We start from the raw sequence: 26719 nt of genomic DNA on the forward strand, positions 1-26719 counted from the left end.
AACCTTTTATGATATGTTGTAATCTGGTGCTTAGAGCAGTGTAATGTATGATTTTGTATCTTGTATTCAATAAATAAGTGTGATTTTATTTTTCGTTCTACGGAGATCTCTTATGAAAGTAGCATTTTAGACATGCTTGGAAGAAACATATTGAGTTCAGAACGCAGACTATCCAAAATAATCCTCTATATTCACACATCTGCTTGAAACACCAGTGCATCCCTGAAAATTATTCTTACACTGCCACAAACTCTGAAAATCTCTCACAATCCCAGCATAAAAATCAGTCACAAGTACTATTGCTATAGAAAATGTAAGTAACATGCATTATGAGGAAGATAAAAATCCAGACATGGTCCTAGCACCTTATTTTCTTCCTGGCTGTGGTGTTCTCAGAATGTTTTCTGGCTTGCTTCTAATGTTTAACCTTTAAAATTTCAAAATAAATTGTTTTCCTTTTACTCATCAATCTTGTGAGAAATAATTTCAAAGCTTTTATTTTACCTTGTCTTAAAAGTTTAAATGAGGACTGAAAATCAGGCCCATTTTGAAGAGTAAGAGAGTCCTGTGTTTTACAGTTATGGGCAATTGCAATCACAAGCTTCACACAGAGACACTGAACATTTACTTCAGTGATGTCCATCAAATGAGAGTTTAACTGAAGAACACCATTGGAAAAGGAGGGATTTTAGTGGCTTCAGCAAGAGCCCCTGCTCTGTGATGGAAAGCAGAGGGATGCCTGATGGTGTTTCCTTTGATTTCTTGACAAGTCAAGCCAAAAACTAGTGAGGATCTCCTCAGTCCACTGGTACCCAGCCTTGACAGACAATCTTTCTCATGGTGCCTCTTTCCTTTCAAATGAGAAAGCAAGAGAAACCCCAGGGACTCTGCACTGTTTTGAACCTCAGCTTAGTTGCTTATGGGTAATTCATCCAACTAAGAACAATCAACAGTGCTTCCTCTGTGCCTGTCCTGAAAAAAGGGCCAGAGTTACAAGCTGAGTCATGATTCAGCTATTTTATTTAGCATATGTGTGCATGAGGAAGAAATTTAATATTTAGCACATTTAGGTAAGAACCAGGCTTCCCTGAAGTCTTCCACTTCCATTTGCGCTGACTAAATTATTTTCTAATCCATCAGTTAACCAGCAAGTAGTTGGTATATTTTGCATTTCTCCTAATACTGCTGTTCAAGGAAGAAAATAGCAGAAAAGGCTGGCATGAATAGCATTTATTCCACTGTAGGATAGAATATGCCGTTACCTAATACGTATTATAAAGTGAATCTTGTGATGATGTAAATAAACCACAGTAATGATATATATTTATGTATATACTATATATTATGCATGTATAATAAAGATAGACCTAATAAACATACAATATTTTATATACATGATAAACTCTCTTTGTACTAGTATACACTGATACTCCCACTTTCTAATATCATTACATAGCAATTTTGTAATATTTGGAAAATTTTCAGTAAACCTAACCTTATATATATGGAGTTAAAGGCTGAGTTTATAGGACATCCATTGTAACAGCACAAAAAACAGTATATGGGACTGGGGTGTTCTGTAGTCACTACGCTATCTGCCTATTGATTGTCTTGTCAATCAATTAGCTTGTCTTGTCAATCAATTAGTCTTGTCAATCAATTAGCTGAACAGACTTGCAAGGGTCTTTTGACATTTATTCACGGAAGTGTGAGCTTGAATATGAATATATTCAACTCACTAGTCATCATCAACAATGTGGTAGCTGAGGCACTGAGAAAGTCTGGTTTGTAACACAGTGTAACTATAACAAGCCTTCCCCAAATTAGAAAGTTTAAAACCTCATCACTTTCATTGGTAAGATAAATCTTTAACATCCTGTGCTAACTTTTTTTCATGAGACAGCTTCATCACTTGTGTTTCAGTAACTAGGTAAGAGAAAAAAATTAGTAGTCTAGAAGCCAAACTAGAGGATTTTTATTCTTAGTCTTTCCCTTCTGAAGTTTGGGAAACTGCAAATAAAGCTGGCTCTGATGAGGAATAAAATATAAATGACATGTTCATGATTACTGAAGGGAAGAAAATTTCCCTGAAAAGTCACGAAGGGGAGCACAGGTGTGGGCTTTGGAAAGTCTATTGCCTGGGAACTATAGAGGCTAATTTTGGCTGGATGGGGCCCAAAGAAAGCAGCTGCTAAGTGTGACATGAAGACATTCCAACAGCAATACTGCCACTGGAAATGTCGAAAGGAGGTCTTATTGAGGCAGAACCAATATCCTTCAGATTCTTAAAAATATATACCAAAATGCAGTCTTTTGTGCTTAAAATTGTACATATGACTACCAAAATAGTAAGGGCTCTGTTCATTAAATAAATATGGCCCATTCATGCAGATTTTTCACACTGTAGCCTAGTATGAATGATTTTATATAACCATTTTACTATAATGTCACTATGTACATATAATTTGAGCATTCTTAGTGTAGGTAGATGAGATTCATATGGCTTCCTGTCCTGGACTAGTTAGCAGGGTGCTCAAAGACATAGCAAGTGTCACTAGAAAGTTGTTTTTACCCAATTTTGTTTTATGAACTCCAATATAATCCATGGCTTTCATAACAGATATTATTAATTAGGTACCAAAGGGTTTAAAAAATGTTTGCTAAATGCTGTTAATTTACAAAGAAGCTCAATTCTCAGACAAAAGGCTTTCAGATGGGATTGGACATTACAGAGACTGTGAAGAAAAAAAGGAAAAATATTTGAAGTTCTTTTGAAAATCGACACCATTAGAACTAGTTAAAATCCTGGTATTAGTCACTCTCATGTATATGCTAAAAGTAAGCACATCCCCTTTCTACTTTCCTTCTGCTGGGCTAAACAAATTGGTCACTTTTAATCACCACCACCAAGACAGATGATTTTTTTGACTGATTCTAGTCTGAAATTCCTTTCTTCTGAGCTTGGATGTCAAGAACTGCATTGCAATATTGCAGGTGTTGTTTCACCAGTACCTTGTTCAAGCTTTTCAGTTACTGTCTTCTCTCTCCTGGAAGAGCTGCTCAATGTCTTTTAGGAGAAGCGCATTTTCCTTTGTCACAGATATGTTGTGTGACAGGCTCACTGCCATCCTCTGTTCTGTGAAGATGCCTAAGCTCTGACTCTTTCTGCTCCAACTTTTCCAGCTGAACTGTTAGCTTAAGGCAGAAGCTCCTACTAGTCTTCGTGTAATACCATTGCATTTCATCCCATCTCTGCTACACCATCTCTGTAGCCAAGCTTACCTTCCTATTCAATATTATGATTTTCTTTGGTCTTAACGATGAATTCTAACCTTATGGCATTAACTAAGGCAAAGTCATATTCTAGCAGATCATGACACCACAGAGCTGAGGGCTGTAGGATTAGAGTTTATGACCTGAAGGCATTTCAGAGTGCAAGACCCCCTTAAACAGTTTCAGAACCAAATTTAACATTTTGAATTGGACCATGTACTGTCACCTATGTCTGGATTTTCTCTTGAAGGGACTTAATTGGCCCAATTCATGCAGACATCTAGGAGAAAATTCATATGCGTTACCATCAGGCAGTAGAGCACAGCCTTAAAATAAAACAGGAAACTTGCCAGGCTGACATATCTTTAGGACTGCTCCTCTGCAAATAAGCAAGTGGACCTGTTACATTATATACACCAGATAGATTTCTTGGGGCCAGCGAGTCTAAGGGTCTACACACATGGATGAAAGGAATGGCAAGAGTTAGAGACTGACTCTTATTTCATTCTTTGGATATTGCTTTTTTGTTCCCAGGAAATGTACTGTTATAACCCTACAGCCAGGTGCTGGACAAGTCCCACGTTGTACACAGAAAAGGGAGTAGACAGCCTTGTGAAATGGCAATTTTGATTCTTATTATTATATTTCCCACAGGTGTCATCTGCAGCAAAGGCCTTGTTGTGTTAGACACTGTAGAAGCATTCAATAGAGTCAGTGCAAAACCCAAAGAGCTATCAAAAGAAGGAAATATAGAAATGAAGTAATTTTCCTAGCAGCAAACATCTGGTCTGTGGTCAGCCAAGAAAAGAAACCAAGTTGTCTGACTCCTACAGCAAGGCTTATTCTAGCTGACTGTGCTTGCTCACTCCAGATTTATCCCCTCTGAGATAAATCCTCCAGGGACTGGGTAGGAACCAGCCAAGGACAATTTCATGCAAAGAAACAGGTTGTGAGCCCTGCAGGAGAACTATTACAGAACAGAGAATCTATGCAGAGCTTCAAAGCTGTAGCTTATAGATGGGCTACATGGTATCATTCTTTTGTAGACAAATAATAACAGGAGAGGGAATAGGACAGCTTCAGCATTTTAGTCTTGGAAAAGTGCTGGAAATGAGTAAATGTGCTATGAATATCTTAATACAAGCTGCTGCCGGTGTTGACAATGTCAAAAATCAATAGCTGCTTTTTAATATTTTATGCACATCTAGTAGGACTGATCATAAGAAAAACTGTCATGTTCATTTTCCAAATTTCAAAACAAAACCAAAACCAAGCAAACAAATAAAAACAGGAATGAACACATGACCCTACAGAACACACTGCCCAGTGCTGGATGACTCGACACAGGGTTTTCTAGTATGACATTTGAATTAAGAAGACAGCAGTGAAAGGCCTTCTGAGAACTCTACCATCTTTTTTCATTTATATTCTGGCAGATCAATTGCTTGTTTTACTGACTCATTTGTCTGACATGCAAATAGGTCATAAGAGTGTGATTTTAGTATAAATAGCTATTAGGGCTCATTCTAATCTGACAAATGAGACTTGCCTTACAGCATTTCATTTCCTGCACTATAACAATGTGTAATACTTTACACGTTATACGTTTCATGACTGATTTGTAAATGGTTTACTTCTGGGCTGCTGAAAGAACTTACATCTTTCCCTCCTGTCCCTGTCTATTCATGACTGGCTCTTCTCTAAAAGCTCCGTGCCTTCAGACCTGCCAGTGACTTGCCTGTGTGACCAGCGCTGAACTCTGTAATGGTTGGTCTGAACTACTGAAAGTTGAAGACTAAAACATCCCCTTATGCCTGTGAAAGAGGTCCTGTCCCAAGTTGCTTAAAAAACAACACCAGTGAGTTTATTGTTTCTTTGGATTTGCTGGCAGGGAACTATTCACTTAAGCAACTTCCATCCCACATCAGCTGAAGCAAATCATATTTGTCAAGACCTGCTGCTTAGGCTAAGCTGGTTTGCAGTGAACAAAGTGGGTTAGACAATGCTTACGTGAGCAGTGCCACCAGCAGATCGGTATCTCCCACTGGCATCACTCTGCAGAATGATGTCTTTTAACACCCTAACTAGTAGTTGTTCACTTTTTACTAAAAGAAAAAAAAAAGAAAAGAAAAATGGACAAGGGACAAGTACCTCTACCAGCTCAGCTGAGGAGTCAACAATCATTATAACAGGTCAGAAGTAGGTTGGAGTGAACTGGAATGCTACAGCCTCATCAGAACCAAAAGAGGATGTCCCATTATAGCCTCAAATCTTTGCATACTTATATATGGATCCATATTATCATAGAATCAGAATGGTTCTTCAGAAAATGGTTCTTCATAGAATCAGAATGGTAAAGATCACCCAGTTCCAACCTCCCTGCCACGGGCAGAGACACCTCCCACAGGACCAGGTTGCCCAAAGCCCCATCCAGCCTGGCCTTAAACACTTCCAGGGATGGGGCATCCACAGCTTCTCTGGGCAACCTGTGCTAGTGCCTCACCACCCTCTGAGTAAAGAATTTCTTCTTAATACCTAATCTCAATCTCCTCTCTTTTAGTTTAAAACCATTACCCCTTGTCCTATCGCTACACTCCCTGACAAAGAGTCCATCCCCAGCTTTTCTGTAGGCCCCCTTTAGGTATTGGAAGGCCGCTGTAAGGTCTTCCTGGACCCTTCTCTTCTCCAGGCTGAACAACCCCAACTCCCTCAGCCTGTCTTCACAGGAGAAGTGCTCCAGCCCTCTGATCATCCTCGCGGCCCTCGTCCAGACCCACTCCAACAGGCCCATGTCTTTCTTATGCTGTGGGTCCCAGAGCTGAACACAGTACTCCAAGCAGGGTCTCAGAAGAGTGGAAGTATTTGGAAAAAAACAACATATAACTATGTATTAACATATGGATCGTCAGAAATGTGACAGTTACCCCAAGCGAAACAGTCTGGGTTTTTTTTTGCAACAAATTCTCCTCTTTGCCTGCATAAGAAGTAAAGCTCAGAAACCAACCACATTGACATTGACTCAGAAATGCACTCAGCCACAACAAGAGAAACTTCCATGGGTTTATAGGCCCTCATTTTATAGCCCTCTGGGATGTAAAAATGATAATAAGGACACAACAGCCAACAGCAGTGGGTATACATACTAGGAGTTGGATATTCATTAACACCGCAAAATAGCCATCAGAAATGAAAAAAATCCTCTCTGTTACTGGCTTGTGCAAAACCTGAAAAACTGGTCAAGAAGTCAAAAAGTCCTTACTTCTTTACTAGTCTTTATATTCAGTTATAAGTCTATGTGACGTAAGGAGGACTGAAGTGTTTCAGAACATCTGCAACACCAGAATGAATTCACTCATATCATTTGTTTGTGCTTGCTTCTACGGTCAGTATCTAATCCATTTTTCCTCAGAGGAAAGATTATGATATTTTCCAGGAACCAAAAAAACAAACAAAAAAAACTTCTTTTATCATGTTCCCTCTTATTCATCTCCTTTCTGATGTACACAGTCCAAAAGGATATGGGAGAATATTAGACTAAAGCTCTGTGATCTGCAAGTGATTCCAGTCAGCTTCTGGATGGAATCCAAGGTATTAGTTCCAGCTTATAAAGACCAAAATGGGCTGGGACCTGCCAAGTGTGGGAGGTCACTTGTCTCCCTGGGTTGTGTCATCACAGTTGAAGATGTGGAGCTCCATCAAGATAAATAACACAAGGTGTTCCCAGTGAAGAATCTTCTATTTGGGAAATAACTTTACCTCTTCTCTGATTATCTGATTATCTTCTCTGATTATCTTAATCTATCTGATTATCTCTGATTATCTTAATAATATAGCTGCAGTTTGTCAGATGTTTTCTTTGTACCATCTGCAGTGATGTCCTCATATCATTCCTAAGCTGAGAGAGGTAACTTAGTACATGTGAACTATTTTCAAGTAGACTGCATATTTGCTCCTGAGTATATTACCATTGAACGCCATTTGTCATCATTTTGCCCATTACTCTAAGTTCCCTCTGAAATATCTTCATATTCTGCTTGGGCTTGTCCAACTTGAATAGCTTTCTCTCATTTGCATACTTTGCACTCAACTGCCCATTTGCTCCTCCAGGGCTGCATTAACTAACAGTGAAACCAGTATAGTCTTTTCAGGCATACTCTTCCTAAGAGTCATAAACACTCAGTTCAGTGAACCAAATAACACAGATTCTGGTGCTTGCCCAGCCATAGGTAAAATAGTCCCAGAGAAGAGATTATCAAATTCCATTTTACAGGATCTCTGAAGAACTACTGCGTGGTGAAGCCCTCTAGTGATCTTCAGATGTGATGACTGCACAGCAAAAGCAAGCTCATGTACTCTCATAATGTACTTTCTGATAAACAATTTACAGACTTCCATATTAAGGATAGTTTTACTGGAGAAACAGGGTATGGAAAGATGGAAGGGATCAAAACTTCCTTGCCATTAGTATGATGACGTGTGCATTCTCATATCACTATGATGTGATGTGCACAATGCTATCACTGTATCCAATTTTCATTTTGAAAATATTCAGGCATAGATCCACAACTGGTCTACTCATAATTGTAGATCCAGTGCCTACATTAAAAATCTGAAGATCTCTCAGGATTAACTGATGGTACTCACTAGATAAAAAAGGGGCAGTTCCTTCTCCTACTCATCAGCACTCCTTACTTCCATAACAGAGAGACTGCATGAAACAACCTCTACAGTAACTTTGCCATGTACTTAGAGATGGATACAGTTTTCCTGGCTCTTCAGCCAGCAAGACATCTCAGCAACTGGATTAAGAAGAAAATTTTTAGGGTTTAGATCACTTTTATCCTGAGGGATTTCTGGATTTTTTTTTAATGACCAGAAGTACATACAAAGAAATTTTCCCCAAAAAAACTTTCACTTGGAAATAAAGGATCACCAGAACTAGTTGCTTTTGCTTGAGGTTGCTTAAATATTACCTTTCATTAGTAGTAGCAATTTTCTGTCTTTTGCAAGCTGCATTTTATCACTAAAAATAAATGTGGATGATGTGCATCCTCAAATTTGTAAACTTCATTGAAAATCAATTGGATTTCTGCAATATTCATGACAGAAGAGTAAAAGAACTGTGCTAGATTCACCCTGCTTCCTTCTCCTCCTTACTTCTTGTAACATTCTTTATTTGTAACGTGAGAAAAATATGAGCCTAGTGCTATGTGGAATCCCCTGAGCTATCTCAAAAAATACAGTTCAGCATGCCCAGTAACAGTATCAGCTCTCTGGTAAGCTTTCTTAACCCACTCCCTAGCACATCTGCATTATCCTATCTAAGTACACTCCAAGTCAGACCTATCTGAGGATGCCTATCATCTATTGAGACACACATAAATACCTGAGACAGATACTTGGTTTTCATGAGAAGCTCAGCAAATTGAGTCTGTACTGACAGAGTCAGTGGGAGCATTGATACTAACTCCAATAATGTGTCCACAGGCTGCAAGCTCATTTGGGGCTCAGCACCCCACTCTGAGCCAGGCAAAAAGGAATGGCAACAACTCAGTAGGAAAAAGGAATAGGAAATTATGAGATAATTATGCCTTTAGATATGTGTCACAATGCTTGAATTGTGGCCAGTGTTTTTCAGCAATCATCATAATCTAAGGGGAAAACTTGCTTGAGCAGTCATTCTGTAGTGGGTTTCCGTGGCACGGTTTTGGTAGCAGGGGGCCATAGGGGTGGCTTCTGTGAGAAGGATCTAGAAGCTGCCCCATGCTAGGTAAGGGCCCCACTGCTGACCAGAGCCGAGCCAATAAGCGATATTGTTTTGTGCCTCTGTGAGAGCATATTTAAGACAGGGAAAAAAAAACGCTGCACCATATAGCAGCTGGGAGAGTGAGAGGAGTGGGAAACAGCCTTGCAGGCGCCACGATCAGTGAAGAAGGAGGGGGAGAGGTGCTCCAGGCACCGGAGCAGAAGTCCCCTGTGGCCTGTGGTGAGGACCATGGTGAAGCAGGATGTCCCCCTGCAGCCCGTGGAGTACCACCATGGAGCAGGGTTCCACGCTGCAGCCCGTGAAGGAGACCACTGTGGAGCAGGTGGACCTGCACCGACGGAGGCTGCAGCCTGTGGAAGAGCCCTGCCGGAGCAGATTCCAGGCTGGACCTGTAGCCCGTGGAGAGGAGACCACGCAGGAGCTGGTGACCTGGCAGGAGCTGCTGCCCGTGGGGGATCCAGGTTGGAGCAGTTTGCTCCTGAGGGATGGACCTCGTGGTACGGACCCATATCTGGAGCAGTTCTTGAAGAGCTGCTGCCTGTGGAAAGCCCACACTGGATCAGTTCACCAAGGACTGCATCCCGTGGGAGGGACCCCACAGCAGAGGGGATGAGAGTGAACGAGAAGAAGCGGCAGCGAAGAAGCGCTATAGACAGACCATAACCCCCATTCCCCCGTTCCCCTGCGCCACTCGGGGGGAGGAGGTGGAAGAGGGTGGATGGAGGGGAAGGTGTTTTTGGTTTCTTTCCTTTGTTTCTAGCTTCTCTAGCTTGTTAGTAATAGGCAGTAAATCTTACTATCTCCCTATACTGAGTCTGTTTTGCCTGTCACGATAATTATTGTATTATCTCCTCGTCCTTATCTCAACCCTTGAGCCCTTTTCATCGTATTTTCTCCCCGTTCCTCTTTGAGGAGGGGGAGTGAGAGAGCAGTTGTGGTGGAGTTCGGCCGCCCACCCGAGTAAAACCACCACACATTCATACTTTTCTGGAAGGATTATGCTCTTGTCCTTACCCAGTGGAGCCATCAGCAAGCCATCCTGTGGTGCAGCCAGTGAAGGAACAGTCCTGAACAGCCCTTTTCAGTTCTTCTGCAGTTGCTAAGCGAGCATTCAGGTCAACACAAGCTTTCTCAGCTTCAGCTAAATCCAGACCCTGAGAGTTGTTCTTCGACTCAAGTGCAAACACTTTCCCTGCAGCACCAAGAAAGGGCATGTCACTCATCATGGCATTGTATTTAATATATATTCAATAAAAATATTGCAGGTTATCTCCAAATAAAGTCTTCTTGTTTTCACTAAGTGCAATTCAATGAGCAACCTATTTATTGGAATTAATATTTTTATCAACACTGTAAAGACCTTTATCTTCATTTTCTTTTAGATCTGTTAATGAACAGAAAGGCAAGCATAGCTAAGCCCCTATTCATTCCTAGTCCGTACGAAAAGCTTATCTTGCCTCCACAGGTCTCTGCTTAAGATCTGCAGAGAGAAAGCACAGACATTTTCTCTTACATTTACATATGTAGTCAAAGTCAGAAAATCACCTTTGTACACAACATTGGAATTCATTACAAAGCACATTATAGCTAAATTTATAAAACTACATGTATATAAGAAGCACAAATCCAAAACCCAGTATTTCAACTCACTCTTCCATATCAGAAAGAGATTTACACTCATCCTCTAAAATCAAAATGTTGCAATTCTGTGGTAACTTGTGCCTAAATGCCTAAATGCTGCTGCAAAGCCACTATGTTTTCATATCTTTCTGGAAAGACAGATGGAATTGCTTTCTTAATGGAAGGCTTTTTTTTTTGTTGTTGTTGAATGGGCATGAGAACAGATTTAGTATAACAATTTCTTATGTTATTTTTATTTTCAGTTCAGTTTATTTTATTTTAATTTATTTAACACTGTGAAAGCTGTAAGGCTGAAAGTTAGAGGCTTTGACTTTGGCAACTGGGAACAGGGTAGTTGGGGTTTTGTCAATAAAGCTCGAGAAGTTACTGAGTTATAGAATAAACACATTAGCTCTATGTCTCAAAAAAAAAAAAATAAAATAAACAATGGGATAGTTCACAGTGCCGACGTTAAAACTGCTGTAAGTATGTTCTTTCTGAAGATAACATCCCTCAGATTGACTCCTAAATTTCAAAGGTACAGATTTAGGTTGTTTGAAGGCTCAGGAAACAGCTTTTTAAGCACTGTTCATTCAATAAATGTCTGGAAACACTTCCCACATTTGGTGGGAATTCTAGACATGCCCGGTAAGAAGCCATTCTGACATAGGCAGACTACAATTTCAATAAGCAGGACAAGCAGTGATGAGAGGGAACATGAATTCACAGTACCCAGAGTAACCACTAGACAAAATCGTCTCTTGCTTCTCAACTATAATCAATACCAAGAATTATAATTGGAATGGGGAATTTAACACAGAGGAGTGAAAAAAGCAAGCCTCTTCAATCCTAAGTACCAAAACCTCAGGATTCTCTGCAAATGTCCCAAATAACATGCACAACCATAATGGAAGCTGTTGTTCCCAAAGGCATGAACAAGCCACAGTGAAGAATGCATGGGGTATGGAGAGAGATAACATGAGCAGAATGACTTTAAACAATCTTTCCTAAGTTGTGGAACAACTTTTATTCATAAAGGTATGGAGGGTTTAAGTATAATGCTTTATTTAGGCTTTGATCCAATTAAAAACTTGCCCATATTCAACATTTCATAATTTGGCTGTCAAGATTGATATGCATCATCAAAGACATACAGGACAATTTTGTGTATTATCTGACTTAACTCATAAATATTAGTCTGATATGGCAGTAAGCCCTGTTTTCCAGCAATTAGTATTTTAGTTAGAAGACTAAGCTAAAAAATAAAAATAAAAAAATAATAATTAAGGATTGAGTTCCCTCAAGATATATTTAGAAGAAATAAAGTTCAGCATTTAGTCTTTTTACCCTTAAGTGCCAATTACTTATTTACAGGTGTTTTGCTAACAAAGACCAAGGCTGAGACAACTTTCCCTAACTACTGTCATGTTTTTGCTAGTACTTATGGTAAATTAACTTTTTGCTAGAAGCTATGAAGATGCTGGACTTTTGGGATATTCAAATTATGTAGGCAAATAGGTTTTAGGGTAAGCTAGGAAAGACTTACTGGTTGGGAAAACTGCAGTGAACTGTTTATAGGAAATTCTGGTTAGCCGGAAATGGATAAAGAAGGCTGGCTTGCTTACCAGATGTAATGGGTTTACGTGGCAAGGCTTAGGTAGTAGGGGCTTCTGTGAGAAGAATCCAGAAGCTGCTCCATGTTAGTTAAGGGGCATGCCACTGGCCAGAGCCGAGCCATTAAGTGATGTTGTTTGTGCCTCTGTGAGGGCAGATTTAAGAAAGAAAGGGAAAAAAAAAATCCGCACAATAGCAGCTGGGAGAGAGGAGTGAGAAGCAACCCTGCAGCCCCCAAGGTCAGTGCAGAAGGGCAGGAGGTGCTCCAGGCACCCAGCAGAAGTTCCCTTGTGGTCTGTGGAGAGGCCCCTGGTGGAGCAGGCTGTCCCCCTGCAGCCTATGGGTCCCACATGGAGCAGATCTCCACACTGCAGCCCGTGGAGGAGCCCCTGGTGGAGAAGGAGGATGTGGCCTGGAGGAGGCTGCGGCCCATGGAGAGCCCCCGCAGGAGCAGGCCCCGGGCTGGAGCTGCAGCCCGTGGAAAGGAGCCCACACAGGAGCAGGTGGTCTGGGGGGAGCTGCCACCCGTGGGGCACCCGTGCTGGAGCAGTTTGCTCCTGATGGATGGACCCTGTGGTACGGAGCCGTGTGGGAGCAGTTCTTGAAGAGCTGCTGCCTGTGGGCTGTCCCTGCAGGCTCAGTTCAGGAAGGACAGTATCCCATGGGAGGGACCCCACGTGGAGCAAGGGCAGAGGGTGACCGTGAAGGAACAGCAGAAACAAAGCGTCAAGGACTGACCACAACCCCAATCCCCCATTCCCCTGCGTTGCTTGGGGAGAGGAGGTGGAAGGGGGGGGGGGGGTGCTTTTGGTTTCTTTCCTTTGTTTCTCACTTCTCTAGCTTGTTAGTAATAGACAATAAATTTTACTATCTCCCTACTCTGAGTCTGTTTTGCCCATCACAATAATTGTTGAGCATTCTCCCCAACCTTATCTCAACCCTTGAGCCCTTTGCATTGTATTTTCTCCCTCTTTTCCTTTGAAGAGGGAGAGTGAGAGAGCGGTTGTAGTGGACCTCAGCTGCCCACCTGAGTAAAACCACCACACCAGACCAACCTGTGAATCTTCTCCAAAGCCTTAGAAGCTCTATAGCTACTTGCCCAGTTTTTAACATGTACACTGTTTTGCCTAAATTCTTACTTAAAAAATATAATAGCAAGTTTCACCTGATGCTTGACCAATGAAACATTTGGATCCCCAGTATTTTGGGGATCACACATTACTAAGGGGCATTTAGATGAAAAAATAATATATATAGGAGACATAGTAGCATGAAAAAATACAAAAGCACATCAAAATAGGAAACCCTCTTAAATAAATACGACTAGAGCACTGAAACAGAATTCTGCACCTTACACTGGTGTGGCTAACACAGTTTGAGATATTAATGTACTGGGTTTGTTTTGCTTTTAATCACAAAAAAGTATAATTTCCAAGATAGGGTTCTAAGGGTCCTGGTGAAATAACTGTAAATATTTAACACCACTAGTTGTAATGAAAAAAGAGAAGAGAAGGAGAAGGAGAAGGAGAAGGAGAAGGAGAAGGAGAAGGAGAAGGAGAAGGAGAAGGAGAAGGAGAAGGAGAAGGAGAAGGAGAAGGAGAAGGAGAAGGAGAAGGAGAAGGAGAAGGAGAAGGAGAAGGAGAAGGAGAGGAGAGGAGAGGAGAGGAGAGGAGAGGAGAGGAGAGGAGAGGAGAGGAGAGGAGAGGAGAGGAGAGGAGAGGAGAGGAGAGGAGAGGAGAGGAGAGGAGAGGAGAGGAGAGGAGAGGAGAGGAGAGGAGAGGAGAGGAGAGGAGAGGAGAGGAGAGGAGAGGAGAGGAGAGAGGAAAAAGGAGAAAAAGGAAAAAGGAGAAAAAGGAAAAAGGAGAAAAGGGAAGGGAAGGGAAGGCAAGGCAAGGCAAGGCAAGGCAAGGCAAGGCAAGGCAAGGCAAGGCAAGGCAAGGAAAGGAAAGGAAAGGAAAAAAGTTTGTCTCACATACTTGGTATCAGTCAGTTTTGGTACTGCGGCTGTAAAAAAATTCAAATTGTATCACCTCTCTAACACATTATGATATTGTAGAGTAGTTGAAAACAGTTTTCTCTCTGGAATGATATCAAGAGATGTACTGTCATTCTGGTTTAAATATGCAGTTTGAAATATGAGACTGTGTTATATCGCCATAAGGCACAGCATTTAAGAATCATGTCTTTTTGTGCATTTGTTTGAAGAACATATTATGCCTTTGTTTATAAAACAGCCACCATGTTTGAGTTCCCTCTCCGTGCTCTTCCTTCATTTCTGTCCTGTAGCATTTTTTCCCATAATGTGATGATGAGACAGGTAGTGTGACTTTTTTTCCCAGAACCCTGTATACTTTTCTCATGCCTTTTCAATCAAAGCCAGTCTCTTCTGTTTCAAGATCAAGCTAGAAATCCATGGCAAGTGGCCTTTTTCAGACACTTTAATGCACAGCTAGAGTTTTTCGGATTCAGAATGACAAATATCCTAGTTATAGTAAATTTCTTCAGGTTTCCCTTTGAAACCAGTGAAAAAGTTATTATTTCAGTGCTAAGCCATAAAAGCACATAATGGCAGCTTCAGTAAGCTAAGACATCATTATTCCTACTTTTCATTAACAGCTGAACTCAGAGTTCTTGAGAAAAAATCACACTTGAAACCAGAGACAGTATTTCTCTAATAACTAGACTATATTACAGAGGTAGCCTCTACTGTCATCTTATCACTATCATTACAGAATTTGAATTCTGTTTTGGTAAAGAGATAAAAGAATTACTTTTATTGTTGTTTGGCACTAAAATTTTGTCAACAAGCAATAGCTGAATATAGATTTTACTTAAGAGTACCTCAGTATAGCCTAGTGGAAAACATATCCATAGATCTCACAGCCTCTAGGATTCATTTTTATCACCTTGTTTGAATTCCTGCATAGCTGGACTGTAGATTTCCTCCAGCAGTTCCAACATCAAGTCCAAAAATTTGTGGTTGAACTAGAGCATGTCTTTTCAAAAGGCATCCAGTCATGATTCAATGACTCCAAGTAATGGAGAATTTACAGCACACTTGATAGTAAACTGTTCCAATGGTTCATTACTCTCACTCCACCTTATTTCCAGTTTCAAATTTTGCTAAACTCAGCTTCTAGCAACTGGACCTTATTATGCTTTCAAGACAGAAGGGCCATCTACAACCACATATAGGAAAGCATAAAAAGGAATACTTCAAAAATAAGAAAAGTCCAAACCCTGTTCCTTCTTCCTTTTAGGAATCCCAGTGGAATTAGCAAAATTCTCCTGGTTATGAAGAAGACAGTTAGCTAATTTATTCTAATACAGTAAAAGATATGAGAAGTTCTTCTGAGTTATATAGGCACCATTCAAAGCCCACTGAAGTGATCTCAGTGTCTTCTATATTTTCAGGAGGACTTGCATCATGCTTGAAGAAGAAACAAAATTGCATAGCCAAACATACCTTAAAATAAAAATATCTCTCACAAATAATATAAAATGAGGTACTTTAAAAGGCATGTTTATTGTGCTGATTAGGATGGTATGTTACTAGCTCAAATGATAACCCCTCATCAGTTTCAACAAAATAAAGGTGGTGAAAGGTGCATATTTGGAGTCTGGTTTATTTTTACTTAAATGTTAAAGTTTTCAAATTGAGGTAGAGAGAGGAGGAAGGGAAGGTCAACTCTGTGCTTCAAGAGCAATTTTATTTCCATTTCTATGGCTGCCTGTAACAATGGCCTTAATTGTAATAGTAAGGGTGGAGAATTCAGTAAAACTGCACAATTACAGAGATTTGGTAATTACCAACTCTGCTTAGGGTTTATGAATATAGTGTTTATTTCTGTAAGAAAGTAAAATTAATGATTTCTTATTTAATTTAATCTGCTTAAAATATTACATAATCAGGAAAATAGCAAAATTAGGAGGTCACCTTTGAGTTTCTCCTCAGCTAAATTCAGTATGAACTTAAATTTTAGTAAAGCCCTTATGATCAAATATATGGAATTGTTTATGCATTTATTTTTGCAACATACAAATATATTTGTTGTTTTGCAAGTGGCATCCTGAAATGCTTACACACCTGTTACTCAAATGCAACTGAATATATAGCAGAAGAGAAAAAACTTTTTTTTTCTTTTCCTTTGATTTGCTTTACAACCTTTTTGTAAATAAAGTATAGTAGGTTTCTTTTCCCCTTAAACTTTTCCAGTTGTTTTACTGCAGATCAAAAACAGCTGCTTATTACTGCTTTCCAGATAATTAATTCCTTTGTTTTTGTTTTTGTTTTTGTTTTTTTTCCCCAGGATGGGTACTTAATTAATTTCATTTTTTCTTATCTACCGAAATATACTTGATAGCTACTTTCACCCACTGACTGCTGCTTAACAGAAATTCCATAGGGAAGAAGTCCCACACCTGGAGTACAGAATCTAGCTTGTATATGGCGCGTATCATAAGGGTAGCTGTGTGAGCATTGAAGTGACACCTAGCTGCTCTAATGCATTGAGAAATATTAGCATACCAGTAAAATCCTACCTCTGGCATCAGACATATCTGCTTCTAGGTCAGAAGAATGGTCAGATCCTCATGTAATTGTGCCTAGTTTTCTGGATTCATAATCCTTCACCTGCAACCTCTGCAGTCACTATGTGTGGTCACTAGCAAATAATCAGTTTGATCAATAGGTCTTGCATGTAACTCAAAATTTAGCCAACTGAACAGCACCTTGGAATAATTTGTAAAGTTTTGCAATTGGTACATTTTTTCAAATCAGGTGTGTATCTGTAAGGTAGATTAATTGTCATCATTCTCTGTCACATGTTCTTTCTCAGAGCACATATTCTGCAGAAAACTATAGTTCATATTTATTTATATTTTAATGCCAGTGAAAAGACAAAAGGTGTCAAAACAAAGAAACAAAAAAAGAAACAAAAACAAACAAACAAAAAACAGAGGTGACTCACCCCTGTACAGCATGCATGAAGCACACTTATGCTTCTACTCCAGTGCAAAGATATCTCAAAAAGTCTACATTTGCATGGGTATAATTAAGAACAGTCACAACCACAAGAATCTAATTAAAACCTTTGTTTTCACAAAGGTGAAGTTTAAAGTTGACTCTGATTGACAGAAAATTACAAAGCAATTATCCAGCTATTTGGCTGTATGATTCCCATTCACAAAACCAGGACCTACCAGTGGCTGGTATGGCTGAAAAAATCCAGAATTTTGAGCTGTCTTCACTGTCTCCCATCCATAACCTATTTTGTTCTGTAGTAACTGCACTAGCAGCAGTGGCACTACTGTTCTCCACATTCACACCAGAGTAAGTCAGAGCAGGAATGGGCCGTTGAGGAGTCCCTTATCTGCCTGACCCTGACCTCCAGAGCTATGAATAAGCACATTTCCATTGTAAGAAAAAAATTGCAAGTCAAAAGAAAGCTGTCTTTTAGTTTGACATTTACCCTTGTCTTTCTGGAATCTATCTGCTCTACAACAATATACATTGTGGTAAGTATTGGTTAAAAGAGATCAATAAAGCTTCAAGGCTTTACACCTTCACCAAACCCCTGTGGTTTCCAGTTTTATTACCTACTCCTTGACATTATTTGTGTGTGAGACAACAAAGTGAAGGTCTTCTTTTGGGAAATATACTCTAACCAGTTTTGGGGAGTTGTCTGTAATAGGGGCCAGTCTGGATTTCACAGGGTTTTTACAAGGTGAAGTCAAAATCTCTTCTGTGCTTTGCAAAACATTCAATTATTTTTTTGTTAAAAGTAGCAAACACATACACATCTCACCCAGAACTTTGTCACTTAGGCCATGTTTATATATATTAGAGTAGCACAACTGTATTTTCACCTAAAACTTTCAAAACTGAGAGGCTGGTTTCCTGTTTGGATCAGGCAAGAATCTGTTATAAAGGAAAGTATTAGTCCTGTTTTGTACTCTCAGATCTTAATTAAATATGTAAGTCTATATGTAGTGGTAAATTCTAAAGTTCAAATAAAGTGTTTTCTTCTGCATATTAAGCCAGATGGTTTATAAGATAGTGTTAGAATTGATTGGTTGAATATTAATATTAGTAGAAGACACTGGCGAGCATGTTAATAGAGGACTTAAAGATTTTCAGCAATGATTCTGAAAAGTTAAATAGAAACAGAAACAACAATGTTATAGTAATGCTCTACAATTGCAATGCACTTTGTATATTCTACCCTTTAATTCTTACAATTGCTTTACCACTTGTAAAGTAAATTTGACAAAATGTTGAATGACAAAATCTGTCATGAACTTTGCCTTGAAATGGTCTCCAAAATTTCTTCCCATTCTTTTTGAGAGGATGTCTGTCTAGGAAGCAAGAAGATGCTATTAATGCAGCAAAAATTTGGAGGTGTTCTTGAAAAGAAAAGGGAAGACTTCCCACAAAGCATTCTTAGCAAAAGCAAATTAATTATTCATGTCTTGTCACCTTTTTAAAGTTATGTGTAGAACCCTCATTCATGGGGATGCATTTTTTCCTCATTTCGGATGGATTTTGCTAGGCAATGAGAATTTCCTAAACTCAGAATTGCAGTTTTACCTAGTGCAACACAATGGAGTTGTCTGACAGTTCTTTTGCTTTATTCTTAAAGAAAAGTAATTTTCTTCAACAGTACAAGACAAGGTTCTGCTGTATAAATGGTATTTTACACAAAATGGTAGCAATGTGCAGACAGGATTAATTTGCCCCCTTTCTTTTCCCCTATTTTTTGATCAGCTGAAATAAATTTAGGCTAAGGAGGAAAAATCTCTGAGAAGAAAAAGAAGATTTTTATTGCTCTATAATGTTGAAGGACTGTTTTCTGGAATAACGCAGCAAACATTGATGGTAAAGGATTAGTGTACAGAAAAAAAATCCTGGGATGAGGCATAAATCTATTGCAGCTGTGAAAGTGAAAAAATATGGCCATTCAGCATTGCTCTACCAGGAAAAGACAATTGTTTTAAACATAAATTGTATTTCTGCTAAGGCGAGTTAGTTATCATTAGAGTGGCTCAATTATTGAAAAGGGGATAGGCTGCGGGAAAACTGCAAAGGATGCAGCCGTTCAGGATTATCATCAGCAAGTAAAAAAAAGTCACATTTCAGAGTAAGCAGTAGATGGTGATTCAGCCCAATCCGTGTTCTGATCAAACCCCTCAGCAGTGAAGAACCGGTGAAGTTCACATGCAGAAGGGCGAACAGTTGTCTTGAGTGTGTGTTGTACCGAATAGAAAATGCTGTAAGAGGAAGCCCTCAGCTTCTTGTCTTCCCTTCTTCAAGTACCTGCCCATATAAATCGATGTTTGGTGGCATCCGAAGCAGCCAGATGTGGAAGTCATTTGGAGAAATTAATTTTTTAATTATAAGCAAAGCTCTCCTAAAATATAGCTGATTGTTCTTAATTCATGTTCTGGCTTTGTTTTATTATTCTTATTTCCTCTGGAAAAGTTCACTATCCTCTCATTTTGTTGTAATAAAATAATCATAGCCTTCTGGGATCTTATTTCCTTTCTCTGCTTAACCCCAGGATATTTGTAGAGTCTCAAAAAACTCTGAATCAGACATTCCCTAACCCAAAGTGGGGCGTGTATTTAAGTTTCTTATTAAAAAAGAAAGGTGGTGTTTTATGTTGGTGGTGTTTTGTTTTTTTTTCAATAACATAGTTCAACATACAGTTCTCCTTCCAGACACAGCAACCCAGCCCAAACTGAGTGGAGACTCACCATCAGCCCGTACAGAGATGATCTGAAGGATGAAGAAGAGAGATCCCATGCCCTGGACGAAGGTGAGAGATAATTTCCGAGAGCCCAAAGCCATCGCCCTGCTGCGAAGCCCCCAGCCCCAGCCGCAGGAGAGTGGCTGTGGAGTCTTTTTCTCCCTCCTCCTCTGCATGTTAGCAGCAGGGGCAGCAGTGATGATTTCAAGGAGCTGCTTTCCCTCGGCAGGATCCTGCGTCTTGGGTTTGCACTGAAGGTGGGAGGGGTGGAAAAAGAAAGGGAGAGGGAGGGAGAGAGGAATCCTTCACTTGGCTGGTGTGAAGGGGAGGGGAAGGTGGGGGGAGATGTCCGGCCAGCTGTGGCTGGGGAGAGGCTTTGCCAAGCCCAGTCGGCAGGGCAGCAAGCACTGAGAAAAGTCAGTGAGAAAAGTGTGAAAAGTCACATTGCCCTGTTGGTAAATGAGTGGCTCACAGCGCAAGAAATGTAAAAGCTGGGAGGGAGAGAAAAGGGGACAAGCCACAAGCAGGAGAAATCCTTGGCTAGGAGGAGAAGGGCAGCTAGATAGCTGGTGCTGGTAAGCGGGGAGTTTGTGGATATAGCTGTACATCTCTGGAGGGATGGGTTTGTGAGTAGGGAGTGTTTTCTCTCTGCAATGTGAAACCAGCCAGCAGCGTATTGCTTAGGGTCGCAGGTCAGGGTCTGCCACGGTAAGAGTGATGGTCTTCAGGTGAGGGGTAAGGTAATGTGGCAAACAGCACCGATGGCACTGGACCATGACAGCAGAGCTTCGCTGGAGATGGGAATTGTTCATCCTGCTACTTCACATCCCAGGTTTGGAAAGGGTACAAGGAACCAAAGGTCAAAACAGGAGTCTTCTTCAAAGTGCTGGTCTTCATTAGTGCTCCTGATCCAGAAGAATGGGTTGGTGCTCCTCATGACTGAACGCTCTGAAAGCAGTTGACAAGAGGAATTTCCAGCTCCCATTAGCACTTACAGCAATGACATCTGTCCCTTATTCCCATTTGTCCTAATTTTGTCCAAACAAAACTCAAAAGAAACCCCCATAATAAGAGGAAATATACCAGTGGTGATGCCAGGATTTATTTCACTAAATATATAAACGGAATAGTTTTGTGTTGCTGTTGGAACTGAGCAGAGCTCAGAAACGTCATTTTCATACTCCCATCCTATATTGCTTTTATTTCAGCTTTTTAATTTTTTTTCCCTTAGAAATTCAAAGCTGGGCAAAAATGCTCACTCTGTTAGTAAGTCTGAGCCACCAAGACCAGGAGTAAGAAGCTGACCCTCCCCACCACAATGGCCCCAGTGCTGTAAAGGACAAGGTGCTTGTAGACAGCTGCAGATGTATTCTGATAATGATGAACCTGCCAAATGTTATTTTCAGTCTGAGTGGAATGACTCAGTCTCAGGAACCCCTCTATATGTTATTCAAACAAGCAAGTAACACCATGGCACTGGAAGCTTTAAAAATAACGTTTGATGAATTTGGGTAGTTAATGCTCTGATCCAGTTGACTTTTAAAGAATCTTAGCCTCTTCCACTCCTTTATACCCATGAATGATGTGAATATACACACTGAAAGCTTTCAGACAGGTAGTTTTGAATTTTCTGTTTATTCAAAGAATACAGATAGCAGCAGGTTCCTCTACATTGCCTTGCCAACTGAACTTGTAAGGAACACCTCTGGAATTATAAGGAAGGGCAGCTTCTTGCTCACTCTATCCATCACAGGGGATGTTTGTTGTAATGTAACTACATAACTGCATTTTGTTTCAATGGACAATGCTGTACAGCAAAAAATAATATACAACGTGACAGAAAAGGAAATAGAAAATTGTAGCTTTCTTTGATTTTTTTTATTTCTTTTACTGGTGACTTAGCTGATGGCATAAAATATGTTTTTAAACCTCCGGTATACCAATACTTTTTATACCTGTTTTAAAAATCAGTGGACACAAAAAGAAGAGAAGATGTTGAATCTACATACTTTAAGTAAGATAGCAAAGAAATTCCAAGAAACTGAGTAAGTAGTTACAGCAAGACACAGACATTAATAGAGACTTGACTTGACCACAGCAGTAGTTCCAGTTTTCCTTGATACTTGTCATAGGGCTGATGACTTTGTTGGCTCTTTGCTGTCCCCATGAGTTTGGCCAAAGCAATTGTGGGAAAGGACAATATCCTCTGGGTTTCCATCTAAAATTCCAAAGGTCTGCTTGATTTATTTTGCTATAATTGGATCATTTTCTTGTGTTGATATATGTAAAGGCATGTTGCCACTCTGGCTCTTGTCTTGGAAAATCTCAGCTTGTATTCTTGAGCAGAACATCTTACTGATTTTAAAGGACTACAACAGACCATGGGATATGTTCCTTTCTGAAGGCATGAACAGCTGGTAGAGTGAACTGGCTTCCTTTCTTCCCATCTCAGATGTAAATAAAGTCTATAAGCTTGGTAAGGTAAGGACCCATAACTCCTGGAAGTACATACATCACTACCAACCAGTTGTCGTTCAAATCTAATATTTCTATAGGCAAAAATCCCTGTTCCTGGTGTCTTTTGGAAGATTTTTATAAAGCTATGCAGATTAGGTTTTGTACTGAAATCATGTACACATTGTTTTGCATCGAAACAAAGATTAATTAGGTAAAAATCCCGCATTTAGATTTTGTGTTTCTTTGAACCAAAAACTCAAAATGAGATCTGGAACTTAAGATGGATAGATACCAGTATAAATGCTCAGAACCTCTGGCATTCATAGTACACATCAGTCAAACTATTCACTGTATATTGTACAATGTTTTGTGATACATTACAGAAGAATACAGAAGAATACCTCATGCTTTCCATAGATTATGCCTGCCTTGGGAGTAGTGAATGTGCCAATGGTGATATTTTATAAAACACTGTTTCACAGCATACAAACATCTACACAGGGAGTAAGACATGTGAAGGCACTGTGCCATAAAGTATATATATATGAATATGATTGCACACACACAAAACACTCATGCACTGTGAAGCACACAATAATGGGCATCTAGTACCTGAGGATCATCTATGAACACTTCCACCTGGAATATGTCATTTGAGTAAAAGTGGATTTTTAGTACACCTAAAAGAAATATAAATGAACAAAGACATGTTTGAAAACATCTGAATATATGTACTTACAATAGAGATCATATTATTGTATTTGATCTTTTCATACCTACTACTAGGATATCTAATTTCTACCATGAAAGACTTATATACTATAAGCATCACAGACGTAAAGGTTCTGCAAATTCTTACACATGATCTTAAGTCTTTGCAAGATAAGTACCTAAGATCCTAAGGCCTTGAGCAAATAGATACTCTCAGAAACATTTGCTATCTCCAGCCAAACTGGGTAGATGTTGGCAGATTTGTTCAAGTACTGCAGCTGGCAAAGAAACTGGCCTTTGAAGAAGCTGGAAAGTCACAGGAAAGGTCACTTTTCATATCCAAATAAAGCACAATAGGAATAAAGTTTCTGTTCTGAAAAAGACACTTCTTCTCTGTCGCTAAAGCATAAGATTCAGTTTAACTTGTTTCTCTGTGAAAAACAATAAGCTTTAGATGTTGACAGTCTGCACAGTTTAGTCAGAAGAGCTGTATTTAAATGGATTATAGGTTTAAGGTCTACTTATCATCCTAAATTATATTTTTATTTTGTAAAGAAATATCTAATTAATATGAAAGCGAGTAAGGTGGTGACTAAATTGCTCTAACAAGTATGATTATTGGAATTTACCATACTGTTTGGAACTTCTGAAGCATTGTCCCCAACTGAAGTTGAAAGGAGGTACATACAGAAATAACTGAGGCATATGCTTTGCTATATACCCTGCACTCAGCTGCAGAGCCTGCATAAAATGATGGCACTGATGGATAACCACAACCATTTATGGTGTCCATGCCAAGGTAAGAGTTGCCATATCCATACTTTTAGATACTGGTTGATGTACGTCAATGTCATGAAGGTGTTCATTACTTACAGAACAGACGTGTTGGAGATTGCTCTATGTACAATCGTGACAACTGTGGAAATCAAGAGGATTTGGGTACTTCAGCTTACTAAGATGCCAGTATGGAAGTTACACAACCTCTTCAGACCCTCTCTCTTAGCATATACATGAAGATAATCAACTTTACACACCATTCTGATACACTCTTAGTAAACCAACACAAGCTCCTTTATAGATAACTTTGTAGGATCATGTCATTATCATGGGAGGTATCTGCTTTCCAAAGTCTATGACTTCAGCTGCTGCTAGAATCAGGACATAAAGAACTGTGGCTCCACTAGCCAAACAGCATGTAAAGGGATCTGAAATGCCTCAGAGACAATATAGCATTTACATACAAGTATTGCAATGACTGACATGTCCTAAAGAACATGAAATCTGTGCGACTGAAAGGCAGGCAAGAAACACTGGTAGTACTGTACACCTCTTGTATTCATTGATAGTACACCTACTGTATATGGGGATCCAAACTTGTTCTGCAGCTGTATTCAAGCTTCTAGCCCCCAAAAGCTGACTGGAAAAGGGAAAGAAAAAAAGAGAGAGAAAGATTTCTTTGTTTGTAAAATGTGAATTATAAAGCAACAGTAATGGAGACAAACATTTTTCAGTGTCTGGCAGTCTGCAATAGTCTACTCGCTGCAGGGAACTTTTTATTTTATTTATACAGAGTGTTTGCACCTAATTAAATGAAAAAGTAGAAATGTGAAATGTACAGAACTATCTGAAAGTAATTCAGGGAGCTGATAAAAAAAAAAAGGAAAAAAGCATATGTCCCACTTTGTGGGTGGTGCGTTGAACACTGGGACCTGTGTCATGGTTCTGCTGACCCTGAGAAAGAGTGTGATTCTTATACTTACATCATGTTGTGTGGGGTCAGGCGTTGTCATGTGACAGGCCGTGACCCTCATATAAATCACTGCTATGTAAACTGTAAAAATTACACTTCGTTTCTTGAAGACTGAGCAGTCTCAAGAAAAGAACAAAGATATCTGGCCATAAAGCAGCAGCTGTATTAGTGATATGCAAAATGACCTCAATTTTTTTCCTGACAAACAGAGGTAAAGTAAATGTCTGGGTAGTTTTGTTTGGCATTATTTGGCTGGGGGCAGGAGGAGAGGTCATAATTTTTACTGTCTTCTCTCCATTTATTCTAAAACCTTGCAGCAGTTTAACAGGTGAAAGTTATGTAGCACTGTAAAAGGTACTGAAGTTTAGCCAAATGGTTTCTCTTGGGTCTCTCTGGGCATCTGTAAAAGTCTGGGTACAGACAGAATCTTATATTTTGCCTGGATTTCCCTTGTCCATTTGTAGGTGAACCACTCCCATTTCATAGTTTCACCTTCCTTTTCCCACACCCTCTAACTTTCAGACCAGCAACAGGGCCAGCATGAGGGTCTCTTCTGAAGCATAGTGCCCACACCTGCATCAGCAGAGCACCACATAGCTGGCATTGCTCTGAGATGTATTTCACATGGACACACAGGGGCAAAGTGAAGTTCACAGAATCGCAGCATGGCTGAGGTTTGAAGGGACCTCTGGAGGCCATCTGGTCCAACCCCCCCTGCTCAAGCACGGCCACCTACAGGTGGCGGCTTAGGACCGTGTCCAGACTTTTAATACCTTCAAAGAGGAAGACTCCACAACCTCTCTGGGCAACCTGTGCCAGTGCTTGGCCAGGTTACTTCAGTAATCCTCTGCAGGTGCCCAGACATCTTCACTTCCCCAGGGGTCGGTGCTGGGTCCGCTCTTGTTCAACATCTTCATCGACGACCTTGATGAGGGAATAGTGTCTGCCCTCAGCAAGTACGCCGATGATACAAAGCTGGGAGGAGTGGCCGACACACCAGAAGGCTGTGCTGCCATTCAGTGAGACCTGAACAGGCTGGAGAGGTGGGCAGGAAGAAATCAAATGAGGTTTAATAAGAGCAAGTGTAGAGTCCTGCACCTGGGAAGGAACAACCGAACATATCAGTACAGGCTGGGGGATGACCCGGTGGAGAGGAGCTCTGAGGAGAAGGACCTGGGGGTCCTGGTGGACGACAGGTTGACCATGAGCCGGCAGTGTGCCCTCGTGGCCAAGAGGGCCAATGGGATCCTGGAGTGCATTAAAAGGAGCGTGGCCAGCAGGTCAAGGGAGGTGATCCTCCCCCTCTACTCTGCCCTGGTCAGGCCTCACCTGGAGTACTGTGTCCAGTTCTGGGCTCCCCACTACAAAAAAGACAGGGATATCCTGGAAAGAGTCCAGCGGAGGACCACAAAGATGATACGGGGCCTGGAGCATCTTCCTTATGAGGAAAGGCTGAGAGACCTGGGTCTGTTCAGCCTGGAGAAAAGAAGACTGAGAGGGGATCTCATCAATGTTTATAAATACCTGAGGTGTGGGAGACAGAGGGATTTGGCCAACCTCTTTTCAGTGGTTTGTGGGGATAGGACAAGGGGTAATGGCCACAAGATAGAGCACAGGAAGTTCTGCACCAACATGCTAAAGAACTTCATAGTGAGGGTGACGGAGCACTGGAACAGGCTGCCTAGGGAGGTGGAATCTCCTTCTCTGGAGATATTCAAGGCCCATCTGGATGCCTACCTGGGCAGCCTGCTCTAAGGAACCTGCTTTGGCAGGGGGGTT

At 40.4% G+C, this 26719-nt stretch overlaps 1 protein-coding gene across 1 annotated transcript in view; it reads right to left on the bottom strand.

The window, feature by feature from the left end:
- SUSD5 (sushi domain containing 5) overlaps window positions 1–20292 on the bottom strand; it is a 45987-nt gene extending 25695 nt beyond the window's left edge. The window contains exons 1-2 of the mRNA XM_013190398.3: window positions 20030–20292; window positions 10055–10232 (exon numbers count right to left, since the gene is read on the bottom strand). Coding sequence (XP_013045852.2) covers window positions 10055–10232; window positions 20030–20198 — 347 coding nt within the window. The 5' untranslated portion in view covers window positions 20199–20292. The remainder of the gene's footprint in view (window positions 1–10054; window positions 10233–20029) is intronic.
- Window positions 20293–26719: the final 6427 nt, after the last annotated feature.

Source organism: Anser cygnoides, chromosome 2, assembly GCF_040182565.1.
Source record: "Anser cygnoides isolate HZ-2024a breed goose chromosome 2, Taihu_goose_T2T_genome, whole genome shotgun sequence".
Taxonomy (NCBI): domain Eukaryota; kingdom Metazoa; phylum Chordata; class Aves; order Anseriformes; family Anatidae; genus Anser; species Anser cygnoides.